Source organism: Calliopsis andreniformis, chromosome 12, assembly GCF_051401765.1.
Source record: "Calliopsis andreniformis isolate RMS-2024a chromosome 12, iyCalAndr_principal, whole genome shotgun sequence".
Classification (NCBI taxonomy): Eukaryota; Metazoa; Arthropoda; class Insecta; order Hymenoptera; family Andrenidae; genus Calliopsis; species Calliopsis andreniformis.
Window position 1 is genome coordinate 17,201,271 of NC_135073.1, and position 19,735 is coordinate 17,221,005.

Sequence of the window (19,735 nt, forward strand, 5' to 3'; positions counted from 1 at the left end):
GTTCGAAGGTGTAAAAACGTCGATGAAGAAAATGCTCGCGAAGAGATAGAGTGAGAGGGAGAGGGGGGAGCAGGTGGAGGGAAAAGGTCTGGACAGAGCGTCGAGGAAGAAGAAGGAAGAAAGAGGAGGTTTCTCGTGGCGGGTAAAAGGGATTCAACGAAGGGTTGCCTGTTGGGTGGGGGCAAGAGACGGGAGAGAGAAGTGACTCCCACCAGACGCGGGCAGGCACAACATCAAAGGGAACCGACTTCTCGTTCGCGAGGTGAAGAACCGGCCATCTCCGGGCCACACACGAATTGCTTTTATATACTTTAAGTTCTGTACCACTCAAGTGTAATACCTTTCGAGCCTTGGCACGCGGCACCAACATGGACCTACCATCCACGGAAATCTGTCGACGTTGGTTCTTGGAATAATTGCAAGGTGCGTCTTTTTTTCAATTAGAGATGATTTCTGGACTTGGAGTAATCTTGGTGAGGAAGGATATTGAATTTAGAGTAGCAGCTCGTGGACTGAGGATCAGCTTTAAGAGGATTGTGCCAGGATTCGTTTGGTGTCTTGTAGTCTTGCTTTTATATACTTCATTTAGCATCATCTTTTTATTATTCGACTGTAATGTGATTTTGTGTATGGAAATCGAATGAGTTGGTTTTTGGAGTGTTCGAGCATAGCAGTTGAGGAGATTCTGGGGTTCGGAGTTAATTTTCATAAACGAGTCTCTTCAGCAATTCGCTCCTCATGAATTTTTTTTATTATTCCGAAGAACACTATCTCCCACTTTGTGAAAGTCTGACGAACCTAGTCCTTAAAACAATTACAAGCTGTGTCTTTTCCGAAATTATAGAAAATTCTGGAACTCTCAGTAGCTTTCATAAAACAGAACATTTCTAAAACTCAAAGTAGTCTACTCCCAGATTTTTTATAAATAGAATTCCTGTAGTCAAAAATTCCTTCTCTCAAGATCTCTTCAAAAGCTCGCTCTAAAACCACCCCCGAATTCCCTGAATCCTTCCAACCCCAAAACTCAGCCGCAACATATCTCCACCAGGCTGTTCCTCGACTCCCAGGGCGGAAGTTGGACCCTGACGTTGCTAAATTGAAATCTATCCTCTGGAACGTGTCACTCTAATCCACATTAAAACGACGTCCCCCAATCGTCGCACGAAAGAAGCTCCAGGAGTAACAGAACGCCTCGGGGTAATACGGGCGCTTAGCAGTTCCGTTCGTGGCTCGAAATATCAAGTCATCAAGGACTATTCAGTGGTCGGGCGAGGACGAATCACTGTTCCCGAGCGTGACGAATCTCCGTGTATGTGGTTGACTTCTCATCCGAGCCGAAGAGGATTGGGCGCAGAGGCGAGCGTCGCAGCGCGATCGAGGTGTATCAAATGGGGAAAGGGGCGGCGTGAGGCGCGAGGCTGGCACAGAAAATTGATGGAACGTCACGCGGTTCTGTGTACAAAAGGAGGGCTCGAGCAACGTTCGAGGACCCGTCGAGAGCGTCCACGAAAATCCACAGTGCCGATCGCCTGAATGGCTAACGGCCACAGAGAAAGAGAGATCCCTCGTTCGCCTCCCCTCTTGGAAAGTGGTTAGTGAAACTGATTCGGGCTAAATGGAGCCTAAATGGAGTTGGAATTGACTGGCGTTCGCTGCGCCGCCGGCTTTTGTGCTCGCGGGTCATCTCGAGTGTTTGGCCACCCTCAGCCCCGCGATTACGGGATGAATGCGACTCGGTGGGCCTGCAGGGTCCTGCGCGCGTCCTGGCTCTGTCACCAGCTTGCCACGCGCTGCTTTCTATCGTTTACTGGAGCACAGTATGGTCCTGTGGACTCTGGCCTCCAGATTGGAGAAGCTGTGAGAGAATTCATCGATAGAAGGCAGAGCCAGGGAGGTCTTCAGCGGGATTTAGATCGATTTCAGACTGAAGCTTTATTGATAGCTATTACCTAACTCAATTTTCTAGAAGTAGATTATCTGTTAAAAATTGAGGCTTGAAGTCGTATTATATTCTACTCAGGGTAACATAGTTTTTGAAGCACAAAGACAATGCCTGATGATTAATCCAGTTGAGATTTTTATCATAGTTTACCTTGAAAGGATGATCTTATGTGGTTTACAAGTCACTGTTCAGCTTCCTATACATGACACAAGGGATAGTGAAGATGTTAAGATGAGAATAGTATCACCTTCAATAGCCATCGACATGGTCCACCAGATCCAACATCGTCCTCGATCTTCCATCTCTAAGTGGCATCTAAAAATCGCTCACCTCCGCCTCGCGACACGTCAGAGTCTCTCCTGCAAAAAGGAATATGTATTCAGCAGGCAATGTTACGATCGTTTCTGTTGAAAAGGTAATTCTGAAAATCGTGTCCGTCTCCGAGGGTCGATTAGCCGGATCGCTCTACTCGTCGCCATGTTGGCCTGACGGCGACCAGTTCGCCTCGAATCGTGGCAGTAACCGCAACAGGAAATACACGAGGACTTTACGACGTCGTATGGCGACTGTGCAGTGAGCATACAGTGAACTGCGGTTAATATCGAAGCGCAGCTTCGAGTGCTATCAAACGAATGCATTGAAGTTGTAAGGAGAATTTTTCTGCCTCGGCTCGAGGTATCCACGGATGAGTAGTCAGCACAGGCAGTAATCTTTCGCCTCAGGATGCAGGAGAACTGTGAGTTCTGGCAACGGCATCATGAAACCATTGGACCTAATTTATGCACCGCGATTCATCGTTGTGTCGTATTAACATGACAAGAGGATGGAACAGAGTGGCTTCAGTGGTAGAGAGCAATAGATTTGATATAGGAAAGAGGGATAATTTCTGGAAGATCATGCACGCCCTTCTCTAGGCGGAACCTGCCCCAAACTAGGCCGACAATGGCCATCCGGAAGAACGGCCATCCTCTGTGGCCCCACCGCCAATTATCGGAGTCATTCAATGAAGAGATTTATGTAACGCAGCGTGATGGAGTATCCGACTTCCCCCCAGGCGGAGGGAACAGCTTGAACGACATGTCAAATCGCGAAGAATAAGTTGTCATGCCTGCGCGAGTATTGGTCGCACATGGCCCGCTCGACGAGTTCATTTGGGAGAGGGTAGGGGAAATTCAGGCAGCTTCAGGAGTGGAGTTCCTACACGTCCTCTATAATGACACTCTTATAATGAATAACTTGGTATGAATGCATGTTAAGCACGGGTCTGCTTGGTCACAAGGGTACTTAATAAGCAATTCTTTATTGCAAGGGATTAATTATGAATTATTATACTAGACTAGGATAGTCTATACTGTGTACGCGTGGCCGATCTTAATGGACAGTTATCGATACCACGGTAGCAGACAGAACCACCTTGAAATAAGCGAACCACCGTTTAAGATTGAATCGTCAGGAAGGGGGGAGATTAGTCGGCCAGCCAGTAATTCGCGAATAATTTATTATTCAAATTGCCTCTGGGCGACGTCCCTCGCGGAGTTAATAAAACCACTGGAATTCGTAGACTTCCAGTTCTGCCTCGACTTTCGATCGCTCTGAAGCCTGTAGTCGTTCCACCGGTAGCTGTTCGATCAATTTATTAGTATCGATGGGCGTGACTAGCTACTCGTTTGCTATATCTGCTCGCTTACTACCTCGGCAAACACCATCCCACGCATCCTCCTTTTTTATGCATCTCATTTGGCGAGTCTCCTCGGCAATCTTATTCCCAAATTCGATGCTTCCATCGTCAGCTACTCAGAGGACTCACATAAAGCCTTAAGCTCTGGAGATAAAATTCTCTTGATCCCTCTGCCATCTGAATCGAGGGCGACAGGCGATACACGGCGATACACGATTACGGCTGGCAGCCTCGCAGAGCACCGACTCTTTCGAGGTATCGCGAATCGATCGGACCCAGAGTCACGCTTGCAAATAAACGCAAGGCCTCGTGTGCTGTCCAGCGTTCGCAGCCTCTACCTGCGACCTCGTGTGCGGCTGTAGGCGTCGAACGCTATCGTTGAGCCCACCCATAGACAGTGACCCGAAGTAGGCAAGCGTGTCTAACTCCCATACAGTCGAGGAAGGAAGAGAACACAGGTAATCAGAGCTTTCAGAGCAAGGAAGAGGAGAAAATGGTCCTTCGTTTCCGAGTTCATCATCGATTTTGAATTTACATGTCACCTCCGATTCGCTGCGCCCGTGGACCACACAAAGCCGAGGGAAACCCAGGGGAAATTAATAATAGCGAAACGAGTGCTCGTCGAATTTCTGTGAAGAGGAGAATCGCCGCTGATTGCCACGATTCTAAACGGATCTCGAGCTTTTTTCTTGCTCTGCCAGTATTTCGAAGGTTTATAGGAATTAATAGACCAGGCACAGTGGTTCAGCAAAATGTCCTTCGAGTTTGAGCACCTCGGTTTGCAGAGGACATATCGATCGAGCGGTGGACGAAAGGAATTCGGTGACCGAGGCGACGCCCGATTTGTCAGCGCCTGCCTCCACTGGCAGACGCTCTCGAGCTGTATCGAATCATTTCCGGTCGATAGAGCACGAATTCACTTTCTACTGGGAAGGAAGAAACGCGAGGGGCGCGAGACTGGCAGAGCCTGTTTGAACGTTCTCGACGGGGTCGTTAATTTAGCCAGAGAGCAAGGATCTTGAAAACAGAAGAGTAAGAAAACTAAGACTATAGATTATATCGAAACTACATGAATCTGGGAAATTGGTTCAGTGAACCTACGAGAAGAAAAATCACTTCCTTTTCCTTCTATTTTCGCAATGAGGATAATGTTATATACATTTCCATTCAGGACAGAACCTGTTCCCTCATTCTTCAGTTTCTGTTAGGATCCGCTGAGAGTCGAGTTTTTGTCCTTGTTTGATTCGCTGTTCTCCAATTTCCTCTGAAGAAACCCTTCCACGGCTAGAAAAGCTTGTCTCATTGTTGCCCATCCGATTCGCAGTCGAGCCGCGGCCATCTTCATTGGACGAGGGTCGCGTGGCTAATAAGAGATGCTTCGGAGCCTCGACACCTTCGCAGGGGTTAACAATGGCTGGTCGTTTGTCCGATTGGTCGCGGCCATCGACCAGCATTGTTCAGTCGTCGAAGGACCTCTGGTCATCTCCAGGTATTTACCACAAAAGAGATCTTCCAGGAGTTTTCCTGGACTCTTTCTGCTTTTTGGGAGCATCCTTAGGTCTGACATTCTGGAAACTAGAAGGTGGAGATCTATAACGAGAGACTGTATTTTATGTTAAGTAGAATGAGTGGTGTCTGGCGAGTGATGGCTGATTTCACTTATCCTACAGACAACTGATCGCGAGGTTCCACTAAAAACAACTAATATTTCTTTTTCTAGGGGTGAGATCTCATCTCTCTGCCTCTTTTCTGTAGCATTAACTATCTTTATTTAATTTCGTCTCCACATTAGCGCCAAAACAAATTCCCCATGAAATCACCCAACCCCAAAAAGCCCCAAACACCGTCGCCTTCGCGTCAGCCCTGTTGCAGCTCCGTCTCACGCAACGGTTACCTCCATCAACCCTCTGAGAGCTTCCTCCATCCCTCAGAGACAGATCCATCAGCAGTCTCCAAGGAAACCTCGTTAAATCAGCGACGGCAGCGCGTAATTTCGCCTTGGGGTCAGGGGCCAGAGAAAAATACGGGGGTAGGTCGTAGGTAGACGTCGGTGGCGCGCACCCCCACTCCCTCTCGCAGCCGGGTGGACATAAAAATTTGGGCGAACGTGCCAGGAGACGAGGCGGAGGGGTGGGCAGAGATATAAATCGGTTCCTGGGGATCGAGGCAGGTTCCACCGCGTTGGAACTCGTTCGCCAATCAGAACGAGGCAGAGGCGTGGACTGAGCGGAAGGAGCTCGGTGCCGAACGACCGCGCCGAGGGTGGTGGTACCAGGAACGGGTGCGATAACCTTGAAAAGGAGAGAGACGACCAAGCGGACGAGGCGTGTTGAGGGCTGTACGGTGGCCGCCGAGTGGGGTTAATTCGACGCCGCGACACTGGACACCATGGAAGGGGCAAACAGATAGGCCCCCTACCCCTACGGGCTCGCGGAACGAGAGGAACGAGAGGAACGAGCGGTACCGAGCCGCACATGCGCCTCGGCCCCGCGCCGTTTAAACTGCTGTCGGACTCGCGTGACTCGTCCACGGCTCTCGTCAATTATGGCTAAGTACACGTATCGCGTCTAACGCGGAGGACGCGGAACGTGATGGAACAGGGTCGATACCGACGCGAAGACGTCGTGTACACGTCATTAGCGCCGTCCTCGCGGTAGGCTCGTCGTCTTCGGTCAAGCGACTTCGAGCTTGCTAGGACGAATGGATTAACCGGTATCGACCTTGTCGAAGGAACGACCGACCAGTCACGTGCTGCTGGGTGTTCAATATTGGGGACTGTGTTTGTCTCTGGGTTGCCTGACTTTGCGCCGATGCTGACACTGTACACCTGGGCTCATTTAAATTCAGGGGTATAGCAAGCTGTGTTATACATTGCGAGAGTTATGGTAGCGAGTGTTGCTTCGGAGTAAATATACGAGTGGAGAAGACTGAAAGCTCTAACTGGTATTAAACATACAAGTGCGAGGGGTTGAAAGTAGCAAACAAGTAGCTGTATTATTTAAGGCTGTTTCGGACTTCCATGGTTATAGAATTTATACTTTTGAATAATGTTGGGAAAACAGAACCTGTTGGTCAATATTTTAGAGTTGCTCAAGAAATATCCATCACGTTCTTGATGGCACAGCTTTTGTTAGAACAGTCGAAGGTGTACATATTCTTCCAAGACTGTTTTCAGCGACGATAATTTCCTTTAATAATACATATGTATAAAAATTACTGAAATGTGCTCTCTTTGTGCCCTTAGTGAGACCTGCCTCCTGATCCAAGGGGTGTGTCATCCTTCTGCAATCTGTTCAGAGTCTCCCTTCTGACTACTGCAACATATCCCAATATTTGATAAAGCTTCTTGTCACAAGCCTTATAATTACCCAGAGAACTTAATTCAAATTTCCCTCCAACAATGTACTTACACATTAATCACAAATTGATCATTTCCTGCACGATGCATTTGCAAGTAGAGTACCGAAACGCAATCGAATCTGATTCGATCGGAGTCAGCCTCCAGGGGTGAGACGCAAACGAGCGCTCCTCCGCGAGTTGTTCACTGGATCGTTATTACGTGGAGACGCACGCGGCAATTACTGCTAAGTATAGGTGTCCATTATATCAGCTGAAAGAGAGCCTCAGATTCGATGGAACGTCTCGATAAGAATCACCGCGTTGTGGGGATGGTTATTAGTGCTGCTCGCGTCGGTTTACCTGTACAATTGCGAGAGCTGTTCTCTTCGTGTGAGGCGTTCCATTAACCATAGATAGACCGTGGTGTAATTTTTCCATCGCAGGAGAACGGTACGTTGCGTGGTTTCCACAGATTCGCAGGTAGCTCTGGTAATTTAATCGGTAGCCGCATATCCGCCTCGTTCGAGGAGTCATTATCTCGGACAAGGTGTTAACGAGCCTCGCGTTCAGAAAGAAACGTACGGTCGCATTATCAATCGAGGAGCGACGGTGATATGGTCACCCCGCTGCGAAAGGTTAACTTTATTCGAAATTACGTTCGGCGTTCGGCGATGCCCCGTATCGACCTCCTAACATTCCGATAAATGTCACGAAAGCCAGAAGGGAAAGTTAGAGCCGTTCTCCTGGCTCGTAGAAACCGCGAAACACAAGCATTGTGAAAGGTTCCTTGATGCATGCTCATTTATTCGACCGACGAATTCGTCGTGCATTCGGCAGATTACAAGCCAGCGAACTGTTATCGCATAAATATACCTTCATTAGCGAATAGTCGTCTCTATCAACGTCGATTCCTTCTGTTAGACTTCTGCAAAATGTCCACCGAGTGAAAAGCAAGGGAATTACCTTTTCTTATATTTTTACTCGGCCCTGAGTATTCGATAAGGACGAAGAACATTTGGTCTACTAAAACTTCTCACCTTCTCTAATAGAGACAGTCTTCGATAAGAGATCTCTATAATATATTCAGGTAAATCTATTCAGACCACACGTCCTCGTGAAGTAACCATCTTCATAACTAATTATATGAATCTCTGTAAATTAAGCTCTATTTGAATATCTCCCATGTCTGACAACGCAAGGCCTATTCTACTTCCATTATTCCACTTCCTCTCGCGTGGTCGAGGATCGGTTAGGTAGACGAGAGAGATGAAAGGGGCAGAAACGGAAGAAAGTGTAAATTTCTCGAAAAGAAGCGCTCATTGATGTATAGTTTATCGTGTCCTGGTCCCACTGTGGGCCAGCTAGGTTCGGCATCCCCGTCACACCGTCGTAACGATCCGCTGCAAGAGGTATCCTCTTCCATGGCCAGGACAATGGGCCCTACCTAAATATCGGGGGATCATGCTAAACGGCGGTAGATCAAAGGGGCCGACAGAATCCAGTGGCGAGCTATCATAATAATTAGGCTCGGCTCGCGCCTCTTTGTATCGGGATAGAAAAGCCGACGGGACGGTTGAGAGACGAAGAAAAAGGGATGGGAGATCGTTCTCCTCGGTTCGCTTTGCTGCTCCAACTGCACGATCTGCCTTCCTTTAGCTTTCTTCCCAGTCTTTCTTTGCTGAATCGAACGCCGCCACGACTGCAACAGGATTTCTCTGATTTCCTCGAACGCAATCTTCATTCTGGCTACGTCTCCTTCCGTTCCTTGTATTTATAAGGGCGTGGGATTATGGGGAGTACTGGGAAAGGGTGCTAGTTATTTGTATTCTCTGCTGGAGGAAGTTTTGGAGTACAGAGCTGAGGTTTCTTCTTGAATAGCAGTGCGAAATCACTCGAAGAGAAGTAAGATACTGAGTGCTTCTTAAGTTTGAGAATGAGTTGATGGGAAAAGAGAAGTTTGAGTCTGGAGCAGATTTGGAGCAGTGGAAATGGAATAAGGCTTGATTTAATGTCATGTCTGTTCAAATATTTGGAACAGGACTAATTTCTGTGAGGTTGCTTCAGGTTTCTAAAATTTGGAAATTAAAGAAATAGTTCCTTTTTAGCTTTCCAGTAGACTTGAAGTCCTAGATCCTTTAGCAATTCTAGAACATGCTACTGGAACTGCGATTCCAATTTTTCTTCAGTTCTGTCAGAGAAACGATCTGTACATGACTCACAAACAATTTCTCTGATTCTAAATTTTGATTACCTTCCATACTCATACACAAAACTCCTCATTTCTTATATTACGAGAAGCCTCGTCATTCTGACCAACTCTCTTCACGCAAAAATTTTCATTCACACTCATCTGATCCACAGAAACACCCAATGCACAATTCCAGAACCCAAGTATCCCTGAAACCCCACATAGCCCTAGTCTCCCCCAAGAACCTATATCCGCCAATTCCCCTCACCCCTAACACCCATCCCTACCCTCGTGAAACTGATTAAGAGGTTCCTCTCCCTTTCGATCAGTCTTCCACCTTGTCGTCTGCTTCCAAAGTCACGCAACGTTCCTGAAACAGAGCCATAGGGCAGAGCTCGCAAAAAATCCTCCGAGGGGTTTCTCGATGCTAGTGAACTGTGAAGGTCTGCCGAAGGGTGGGGGTAAAATTCGATCTTCCCTGGTAAGAAGCGGCAAACTGCAATTTCTAACTGCTCGAGTTCGATGGATTATCTTTGGTGTCGTGTCGAGACATCGGCCACTAGTTGTCGACCAGATTGCTACAATTACATGGCTGAATCGATTCCGAGGACTGGACGATCAAAGGATAATAGTCTCCGTGTGTAATAGTCGCGATACCTTTCTAGACCTGTTCCGGACCAGCGACGCTCGAAACAACGTCACTCGCCAGACATTTTTCCCGATCGCCCTACACGACCTTTCCACTGAATTCCGGAAACATGTTCGCCGTGGACCTCGCGAGCCACTTCCGCTTGTCCCGATCCAAACGAAAAAGAACGAGAACGCTGGACCGAGAGAGGAACGAACGCGATCTTTCATGTTCGAGGTGAAACGATTTTCTAGAAAATGATCCGCCGCTTTATTGTAGATGAATTTCTCAGGATTCCTTGCTTTTTGTAAATGTACCATGGACTGTGAAGCTACTCCTGGCGTTAGTCTTCTTAGAGGATAGTAGAATGTAAGGATACTCGTGTTTTTAGGAGGAAGAGAAATGACGATGTGGTTAGGAAAATTGGAAGGTGTTATTACCTGTAAACTTTATTCTTCAGATTTTACTATAGACAGGTATCTTCGTTTATTCTTTAATTTATAATGTGTCTTTGTAACATGTCTCAGAGTAGTGTAGAGAAAAATTGCTCGAAAAAGTTCCTATTGAAGAATCCTCCGCGTCAAGCTTGCTCCAAAAATCCCCGACTCAAAGCTCGAAGAATCCTCATGTTCAAAAGCATTCGAATGTTCAGCACAAAATTACCCGAGCACACAGCAGTCCCGACCTCCCCAAAGAGGTCCCATATTTTCGCACGGGCAGTTTTTTGGAGCGGCTCGATAAGGCCCGTAGAGCGGAACTTAGAGATCGACAGTCCCTGGGTGGGATGGAATCGTGGTGGGCCTCGTTAGGCGAGCTTTTCGTCGTGGAGGGTCAGTCCCACGTTCGTGGGGCAGCGGTCCGCTGCACTCGGGAAGAGATCCGAAGACCCGACGAGCGACGAGGAGGAGAGTCTAATCGAGGGTAGCCATGGAGGAAGAAAGAGGGAAAGAGGGAAGGACGAAGGCCTGGTACGTTGAGGCCAGTCGAGCTGCGCCAGCAGGACGTTAAGTACGTCTCGTAAAAATTCCATCGAGGCAGCGTCATTTTGCCCGTGTCGTGGGGGCCACGGTTAGGTCTTCGACGGGGGTTCGAATGGGCCGACCTAACCCAGGGGCCGCCCACGGAGCCTGACCCAGGCCCGGTTAGGCTCGTCCCATCGGGCAGAGGTGGTGCAACGCGACGGAGAACGGCGAGTAGTAGGGGTCTGCCAACGATCCGTGCTCCCTCCTACGAGCTGCCGTCGAGGCGGTCGAGAGAGAAGCGCCAGCCCCTGCAGGAACCACCGAGATCCCCGTCCCCGTACCATTTCGAGTCACCGGCTTGGCCTGGCCTGATAGCAAGCCTCCGAGTCCCCAACCAGCTCGTTTACCATCGACCTATCGACGTTCCATCCGCGCACCGACCGCTCGTTTCGCATGCACGCCGAGATCGCAGGCGGCCTCGGGACAATCGCTTAATCCTCGGGCCCAGTGCACGGTAGACGCGTTAGTTCCGTGACTATCTCTCGATTGACAGCTTCGACGCGAGTGAATCTGTGCCTGCATTGACAGTCTGAGTGATTCGACGGGACCCTGTTGTTGATAACGCCGCCTTGGAGCAGAGGAGGGTGTTATGATCGCGAGGAGAAGAGGTTCGTTGGCAGTGTCGAGGAACAGGGATCGATAGGACTTTCTTGGGAACCTTTGGACCTGGACAGTCGATGTTACAAGGTCCTGTGAGTTAATTCGTTCGCAGTGATTTCGGGGAGACTGTTGAATCGAGTAGGTTGGCAAGCATGAGACGATGGAAGGCACAGTGGGAGATTGAAAGAGTGTCCGTGATGTAACGAGAACTGAAACGATGACTGGGTACGAGCAGCGGGAAGTGCAATGACAGTGCACCGTTGAAAGCAAGAACTAACGCGGAAAAGTCGAGAACGACAGTGTATCGACGCGCGTGTTGCGGAATGACTCGCTCGATCCGTGGGGAGTAGCTCCTCCAGGATTCGCGGAGATTCTGGTCGGCTTCGATGACCCCGGAGATCAGTGAACGTTACAGAGGTGCGAGGATGAGTCACGCGTTGGAAAGACGTGTCAGTGGTGAAATGTTGTAATTAGAGATTTAAAGAGCCTGTGGACTACTTGACGCGTCGTGGTGATAGCTGCTCTCTTCCTCGATTCGAATACGAGGCCCGACGATCGCTCTTCAGGAATGTGCACCACGGAAATGACAGAATCGTACACGATGTCGCCGTCGACGACGGTGTCTTCCAGCGCCACGACGCCAGGCTGCCTGGGCTCGCCAGCTCACCGACGGACGCCTTGCAGAGGCTCCCCCAGCCGAGGCGAGGTTCAGGACGACGAGGACGAGATCTCCGTGGGCTGTCCGAGCCCTTTGCCTCTTGTGGTTGTAGCCCCAGGGGCGGAAGAGGATGAGAGGCTGTCTCAATCGAGGGAGGAATACGTGGAGAGACTGAGCCCCAGGAGGAGCTACCCCAGGGAGTCTGTGATCGACGACGAGGACAGCTACTCCAGAAGCGGCGATTACAGGATGTCCAATGGCAGAAGTCTGCGTGCTCGCGAGAGCAGCGGCGGAGACTCTGTGACGACGCTGAGGGAGGACGAGGAGGATGAAGAGGACGATGAGGAGGTGAACAGCAGGACTAGTAGCAACGGTGCCTCCGCTGCTGGCCCTACCGACGACTATTTCAAACCTCTGAAGCGCTTGAAGATGGTGCAGGTGCAGCACTCGGACGATGAGGATGAGAGGGACAGGGACGCCAACGAAAGAGGCGTGAAATCGTTTAGCATCCTGGATATTCTGTCCCACAGACCCAAGGCGAAGATCGTGAGACCCTGGGACACTGTTGAATCGAATCTCAGTCATCGTCACCATCTACACCAGCAGCAGCATCAACAGCCGCACCATCAGCACCACTTGCACCATCATCATAATCATTCCACGGCGCCTAGAGACCTGTCTCTTATGGGTATGTCTCTGGCGTCCATGTCTGGATCCATCAGCGAACCTCCTCTAAGTAGCTCCTCCTCGTCTGGAAGAAGCTCTGTCTCGGACTCTGGGAGTCCTGACCCCTTGGCTCATCATCATAGCCTGCACCACGGCATGCACCCTGGCCTGCATCACCCTGCGCTGCAGCAGCAGCAGCAACAGCAACAGTTCAAGAGGAAAACGTCGCAGCAACATGGATCGCAAGCTGGACACCATGGGAAAAGAACTACGGGTCAGGGTAGCCCTCTGGATGCGTTGTTCCAGATGACCAGCAAGACGTTTGATGCTGGGGAGCATAGTCAAGGTGAGTCCTTGAGATTTTGGGGATTTAGTAATTGGTTAGGGGACCAATGGCTAGAGGATTAGGGAGAAGGATTTCTGTGAAGGGAGAATTGTTGGGAACAGGTTGCTAGAGGAAGGGACAGGGTATTGATGTCTTATTTTATTAGTAGGAATTAATCGGTAGGTAGATTCCTTCACAGGAATTAATTTTTTGAAAAATGGTGTTAAAAATTAGTGCAATTTTTTATTTGAAAGATATAAAGTACTGAAGGATGACTATAGAAAATTAGGTTGTAATAAAAAGGGTGTTTAAGTTGGAGTATGTTTGACATAGGAAAGTGAGGCTCATGTTCTTAACATATTCAAAGCTTAGTCCATAAGAATCTCAAATGATATGACTAATATAAATGCAAAAGAAGCATGGAAATTAGGAGTCTACATATGATTTCATAAACGAAAGTTCAAACATGTGTCTACCTCTAAATGAGTTCAACAACCCCTTGAACTAATTGAAGTGAAAGGCACAAACGTCCCTTAATACTGTAAACATGTTAAACTCAAATACTCCTGCAAACATACCAGCTTGACATTTCACTGAAAAGGAATTCATCATAAAAGCTCAGTTTAAACGTCCCATAAAATAGTCATAGAAGCTAGATCGAATGTGTAGAGTAACCACTCCGTTTCAATCACTGAAATAAGATCGCAATATCAGCAAACAGCTCATAAAACAACGCCGTCAGTGGCGTGCAGTGTCGTGTAACAGATAGACGCAAATCCATTAACACGTGCAAATGGGCTCTAATAGAATGAAACGAACGGTTCTTTTTTTTTTCTTTTTTTTTTTATCAACAAGGGAATCCAGCTTTTGTGGTCCGCTCGAAGCGTTGCCGATGAATGCGAGCCTTAATTTTGATTGATGTTCTTTGTGGGCGTCAACGGATCGCTGCCCAAGCGCGAGATCCTTTCGCTCGTAATTCGATTTCATTGTTTCTCGTATCCCTCTGATTGAATCCATCCTGGAGCTCTTCTTTTATTTGCTCCTCGTTTATCGACCATCTTCAAAGAAAATAAGCGTTCGATTCGTCTCGTACGGTGCTCGGTTACCGGAAAAAGAGTCTAAACAATATTATCGTTGTACAGCCGCGGGGTAGTACCTAACGTCGTTTGCAGTTTGTCGCGATGTTGATCACAGTCACGTGACGTGAAATCTTCATTTGCTCGTTGCCCATCTATGACACTCGAGGAGAAGCACGCGATACACTCACACTTTGCCCGTATCGAAAGTGAAAAATGAAATCTGGACGCTCGACGAGCAATATAGAGTCTCCATCCTCTTTCGAATCGATCTTGAAACAATTACCACTGTGCAGGAACATGAATCCCCCCGTGGAAGGGGGGAAAGGTAAACAGAAATTTGAGATCGAAAAGACTGGCGTAAGAGCACACGTTTCAGAGCACACTTTCCAGAAGTAGCCTTCCAAGAAGGCCACTAATATTAGTACACTGCTCGACGTAGTGTTACATGCTGCTCCGTCGTAATCCTACCACGATGACATTTTTTTTCACGTCTCGAGCGTTGTCAGTCGCCTTTCAAGTCACTGTTTATCAATATTTTGACTCTAAATGGGGACGTACTAATTTCGGCGCGACCTCGGTGCAACTAATGGCTCACTAGGGATTACGCGGGTCAGTTTAATGGAAACCCTGACGCGGGCTGTTTGTCATTGAACAGAGCACACTGTTCAAGATCGGCACATTGTTTCCTAGTCAATGGGCGCGTTGATGATTTCTACATCGTCGCGGATCGTTAGCACGAGGCTTGTGGTTGCGTTGTGAATCTGTTACGCGTGTTTTCGCGAGTTTTCTCAGAAGACTTCTGCGTGATGTATGTAGTTCGGGAAGTGACTTGTGCCTCTCAGCTTCACGTTTTTGCGCGAAGTGTTTTCAAGGTTGTTTTCTCCGTTCCTCGTAGTTGGGATACGATCGGCTGATGCTGCTACTTCCGTTTCACTCGAGGGTTTAATATTATAAATTGAATTAGGGGTGGGGAGAGCGTTGTTTGAAGAATTGGAGGGAATTGAGAAGTTGCAGATGTAGTTTGGAGTATATCCTATATGAGTCTTTAATTATTTACTCCTTTTTATTATTTTGTAGCCTTTTATGATTAAATATGTGTGACTAAAGTATTAAAATTTTTTGGGGTTATTTGAATTCTGAAAATAACACTATTGGGGGTGACTTAAATAGCAAATATTAACAGTACACCAAAACTTATTTATGTTGTTAATAGATGATCTCATAACCTCGTATTTGTAAAAGTTATTAACAGAATATTACAAGAATGACTTGACTCGTTTTTCCAACAACTTTCCCCCAGTCTGCATTTGCTTATCTGTCACCTTTTAAACGGAGCACCAAAGCAATTAGCGGACGCTCGCTAAATGGGGCCATTTTACGATAAAATAGCTCAAGTTCTGTTGTCACGAGGAATAACAATTCAGCCTTTGAATAGGCATCGTCGGAGCACCGTCCAATTTGGTCAGCATTTCCCTGAAAACAACCGATTGTAAAAACTCGGAATGGGACTTAATTGCCCCGCGGTCCCTCGCCGAGACGTTTCGAGCCCAGTAATGGAATTACAATTTTACGTAAGCAAACGAACCAGAAACGCAATAAAATCGGAAAGCTCACGGACCGTTTTCGGATACAGAGATAACACTAAAAAATTGGATTTACCGACGATAATATTACCCGGGAGTCGATGCGCAAACAGAGAGAGCAGAGGGTCGCCAGCGTCGGCGATCTTTCTCCTTTTTCTTTAATCCAATTACCTGAGCAGTAAAAACCCGAAAGGGAGAGTGAAGGCAGCCGCGAGCAGTGGGAGTGCGCGATAGAGGACCCTTTTCCCAAGATTTCGTCGGCCGAAGGTTATCGTAAAACCCAGTTTTCCGTAACTCAGCCTCGGCTGGGCAAATTGAATTTTGGCATTCGTCGACGGGATTAGAATCGACGGAAAAAAGGCCCTGCGTGGAAGATGGACACAGGCCCCGCAATAATCATCGTAAAATTAAGGGTTTATGAAACGAGGGAAGGCTCCGTCTAGGAAAGGTTCCTCAAAGGGCCATCCTCGTGATCGTCCATTGTTTACTACGGGTTCGGCAAATTGTTTTACAACCCCTGTCTGGCCGCCGTGTGTTTGCTCGAGAAAAAGGAAACGATTCTTTGCTACCCCTCCTTTGCCAGTTCACGTAAATACAGAGCTCGTCGAGGGCTGACGTAAAGAGGATTCCGAGCCACTCTTCAGTTATTGTCCACTTCGTGAACGCTTTCGTGATCCTTGGATCATCTTAATGACTCCAAATGCAATCAGTTAGTGAAACAGTAACATGGGTTTCTATCTGCATGCAACGATTTACAAGGTACATGTAGTTAGCGTAGCTTCATTTCGTAGTATGTTAATTTCGATGCCTGGTCACTAGATATTCCTGCGAGATAGGGAAATTAGAATGTTCTATTGGATAGAAAACATAATACGTGGGAAACGCTCGAGGAATGGTTTCAGTGCATAAAAACAGCACTGTGAGTTTGTATTAATTGCTGACATCGACAAGAGGAGCAATTTCCATAATTGCCTTCTCTATTAAATTGTTTCTTTGATACATACTTATAGTAGACATTCAACGCAATTATTTGATCTACTAACTACAGTGTAGCGATGTGCGAGTCGCTTTAGAAGTAAGCAACTTTGTTTCCGCTTATACTCTTTGACTTTTTTTATTGGCTAAACCGATAGAACTGACTCCACTTCATTTAGGATCGAAAGAAAATTTAAAGCAGACTCAATTGGCGCTTAAACACACCTTTATCAAACAAATATAATGAAATCCAAATCAAGATTTCAATTCATTGAGGTGCTAATTGGTCACGTTATATGAAACCTTTCCTAGAAACGCAAACTACAAGCTTCCAGAAAGATCTCGTTTCACCTCACTAGAGATCCAATGGAATAATTTCACCATTTTTAACCTCTGATTCCTCTGAAACCGTACCTCGAGTGTTTCCCACCGCGCGTTGAAACCGTGCAACAACCGGCGGCATCCTTGAACGGCGGATTCAATAGTTCTCGTCACGATAGCGGCACGTTAATGACAAAGGAACACAAGCTTTAAGTGTACTGCCATCGAGCTGGGTCGTTCATCATTCTCGTCCACACGTCGCGACTCCGCGAATTGATTCCTCGTCGTAGCTTCTCAAACAAACGCGTAACAAGTGCGCCAGGGGATGCGTGTTTATCTCAAAGCGTGCAGGATTTCAATACTTTTTGTTCGACTGCACGCCAAAGCGGAAAAATACCAGAATATAGTAATACTGGAGAAATGTATACTGGCTGCTATCAGAAGTCGTCCATCAATTTCATAACGCACTTCCGTTCGCGTCCAATTAGCTCGAGTGGACGGAGGGAATAAAAGGTTCGATGCAGACGAGCGACTTTTTCAAGCACGATCGTATGTCTTTTCTTGTTTTCCCAGTTGAAAATAATCAAGCCAGACGTCCACTCTGTTTTTTCGACGCTCGTGTGACTCTTGAATAAAGTTCACTTTACAGTTGCTCACTTTGGATATGCATCGCGAATTATTCATCCACGCTGAATGTGAAAGATAACATCTGGAGTATCTACACCGGTTCAGTAGTCCAATTTCTTTCGTTAGGTTTGAATAAAAATCTGAATAGCTGGAATTATCTAGGCATTTCATCAAAAATACATAGAGATAAGCTCTACTTTCGTTTAATATTCACTTTGGATGTCCATTTTGAATGTCCATCTTGGTTCAAATGCAGATGAAAACAGACTGTATACCTTTCACTGTACACGAATCATCATTACATAACCGAAACGTAAAGTCTAACTTTGCCTTAATAAAATGAATAGCTAATAGAGTAAGAGAAAATTTGAATAACCAAGACCCGCGGTGGAGTCGCCTCGTTTCAAAGACGCAGTTGCTCACCGACGAAAGGACAGTTCGGCGTTACAGTGTGTAGGGCGCGCAAGAGCCCGCGTATTATCCCCTGCAAGACGCGGATGGTCGCTTGACCACTGTGCGCGTATACCTGAGGAGGACCAGTAATTTTGGGCCCACCTATACACGGCCGATCTCCACACAGAGTAATTTATTATGTGGCGCGGCGAGAGCATATGTCTCATTTGCATATAGCGTGATACAGAAAACGCGAGCGAGGACTTCCGACGGCGGCCGCCAATATGCGAAACGGTTCGACAAAGGGACGTCCTCGCAGCCTTTTCTGCGCGACTGGGACGAATGGAAGCTTTCTGAGGGGATCGAGGCTCCATTCGAGGTGACTGGTGCTTGTCAATTCGAGGTGTTTCTCAGTGTTTAGGGAATTGTTGAGGATTCAGGTTTTGCTTGAGGGTTATGTAGACGTGGACACTAATCTATTGGTAATTAGGTTCTAAGCGGTTATGGGAATCGTGTTGGTAGATTTTAATGCCGTGGCAGACACGTCGTGGAGGAAGATGGATAAGCAGCTTTCAGGCAATTTTGTATCGCTGAATATTCTGATAAATAGATATAGACTTGTAGTATTGAGCAATTCTGGGACAAATTGGGAAAGTTTAGAATAACTTTTCAATTTTTATTAAAATTCTATCTACTCGTGGCAAACTCAATCTTGTTTTTTTTTATACCATAAATACAGTACTAGGTAGAATAAAAAATAAATAGTCAGTATATTGAAAGCTAAATGCAACGTTTCTAGTTTCGATATAATTAACCCTCTCAACTGATGTAGTATCTATTAATATTTTCACGTAATGTAATAGAATTACTGACTTCTATAATAAAGAAGAACCATGAAGTAGCATATAGAAAATTCACGACTTTTCAGTACATTAATTTCTTCAAACGATCTCAGAATATTTTTCATATCAGATACCACAAGTTCAGTTAAAATAGTTACCGCGATTCGCATCATAATCATTTAAGTGTTCATTGTAAAACATAAAATATAATTTACTGTTCTCAAAATAAATTCCCACTTCCATTATTTTGCATAGCGATTCCGTACCTCTCGGCACTGCATGTACATATAAGAACCCAATCCATCAAACATTAGTCTATAATCTTGATGGTTCGAGCAGCATTGGATATAGATATCAAGTCGATAGAGACCGAGGCTCGTAACCTGCCTGAAATTCTACATTTTACCGATTCTCGAGGGCTGCTCTCTCCCCCGAGCAGAGAGGAGCGCAGTGAAAGCCGAGAGAGCAGAAGGGGAACACGTTGCCTCGGGCAGCGTGGCATAAAACCCGGTGCGCCTTCGCTTTACGCAATTTATGATACGTTCTTTAAAAGGGCTAACATTAGGCAAGGAGGCATCGGCCTAAGGAAGTATTATAGGGTCCCGTGATTGGCCGCACGCGTATTCAAAACTAGTTGAAATTAGTAAAATCCCCTAGCACCATCAACATCTACCTATCGTTGCTCGCTCAGGTTCATTGAACTTTTTTCATTTCGACGTCTCCGCTGTCCCTTGATTGAGACAGTGCTGCCTCGCCATGTTTCTTTCCTCGAACCATATGTTCGTGTAAGTAGGACTGCTCGCTAATCTATGCGTCATTCTGCATTTGTCATTCTCGGATTGTGGATTTCTGTCTGAGCTCGCGGACTC

At 46.9% G+C, this 19,735-nt stretch overlaps 1 protein-coding gene across 1 annotated transcript in view; it reads left to right on the top strand.

The window, feature by feature from the left end:
• Positions 1-11,912: 11,912 nt before the first annotated feature.
• The window catches only part of LOC143185820 (uncharacterized), a 42,877-nt gene continuing 35,054 nt past the window's right edge, over positions 11,913-19,735 (top strand). Inside the window, exon 1 of the mRNA XM_076389085.1 lies at positions 11,913-13,067. Coding sequence (XP_076245200.1) covers positions 11,966-13,067 — 1,102 coding nt within the window. The 5' untranslated portion in view covers positions 11,913-11,965. The remainder of the gene's footprint in view (positions 13,068-19,735) is intronic.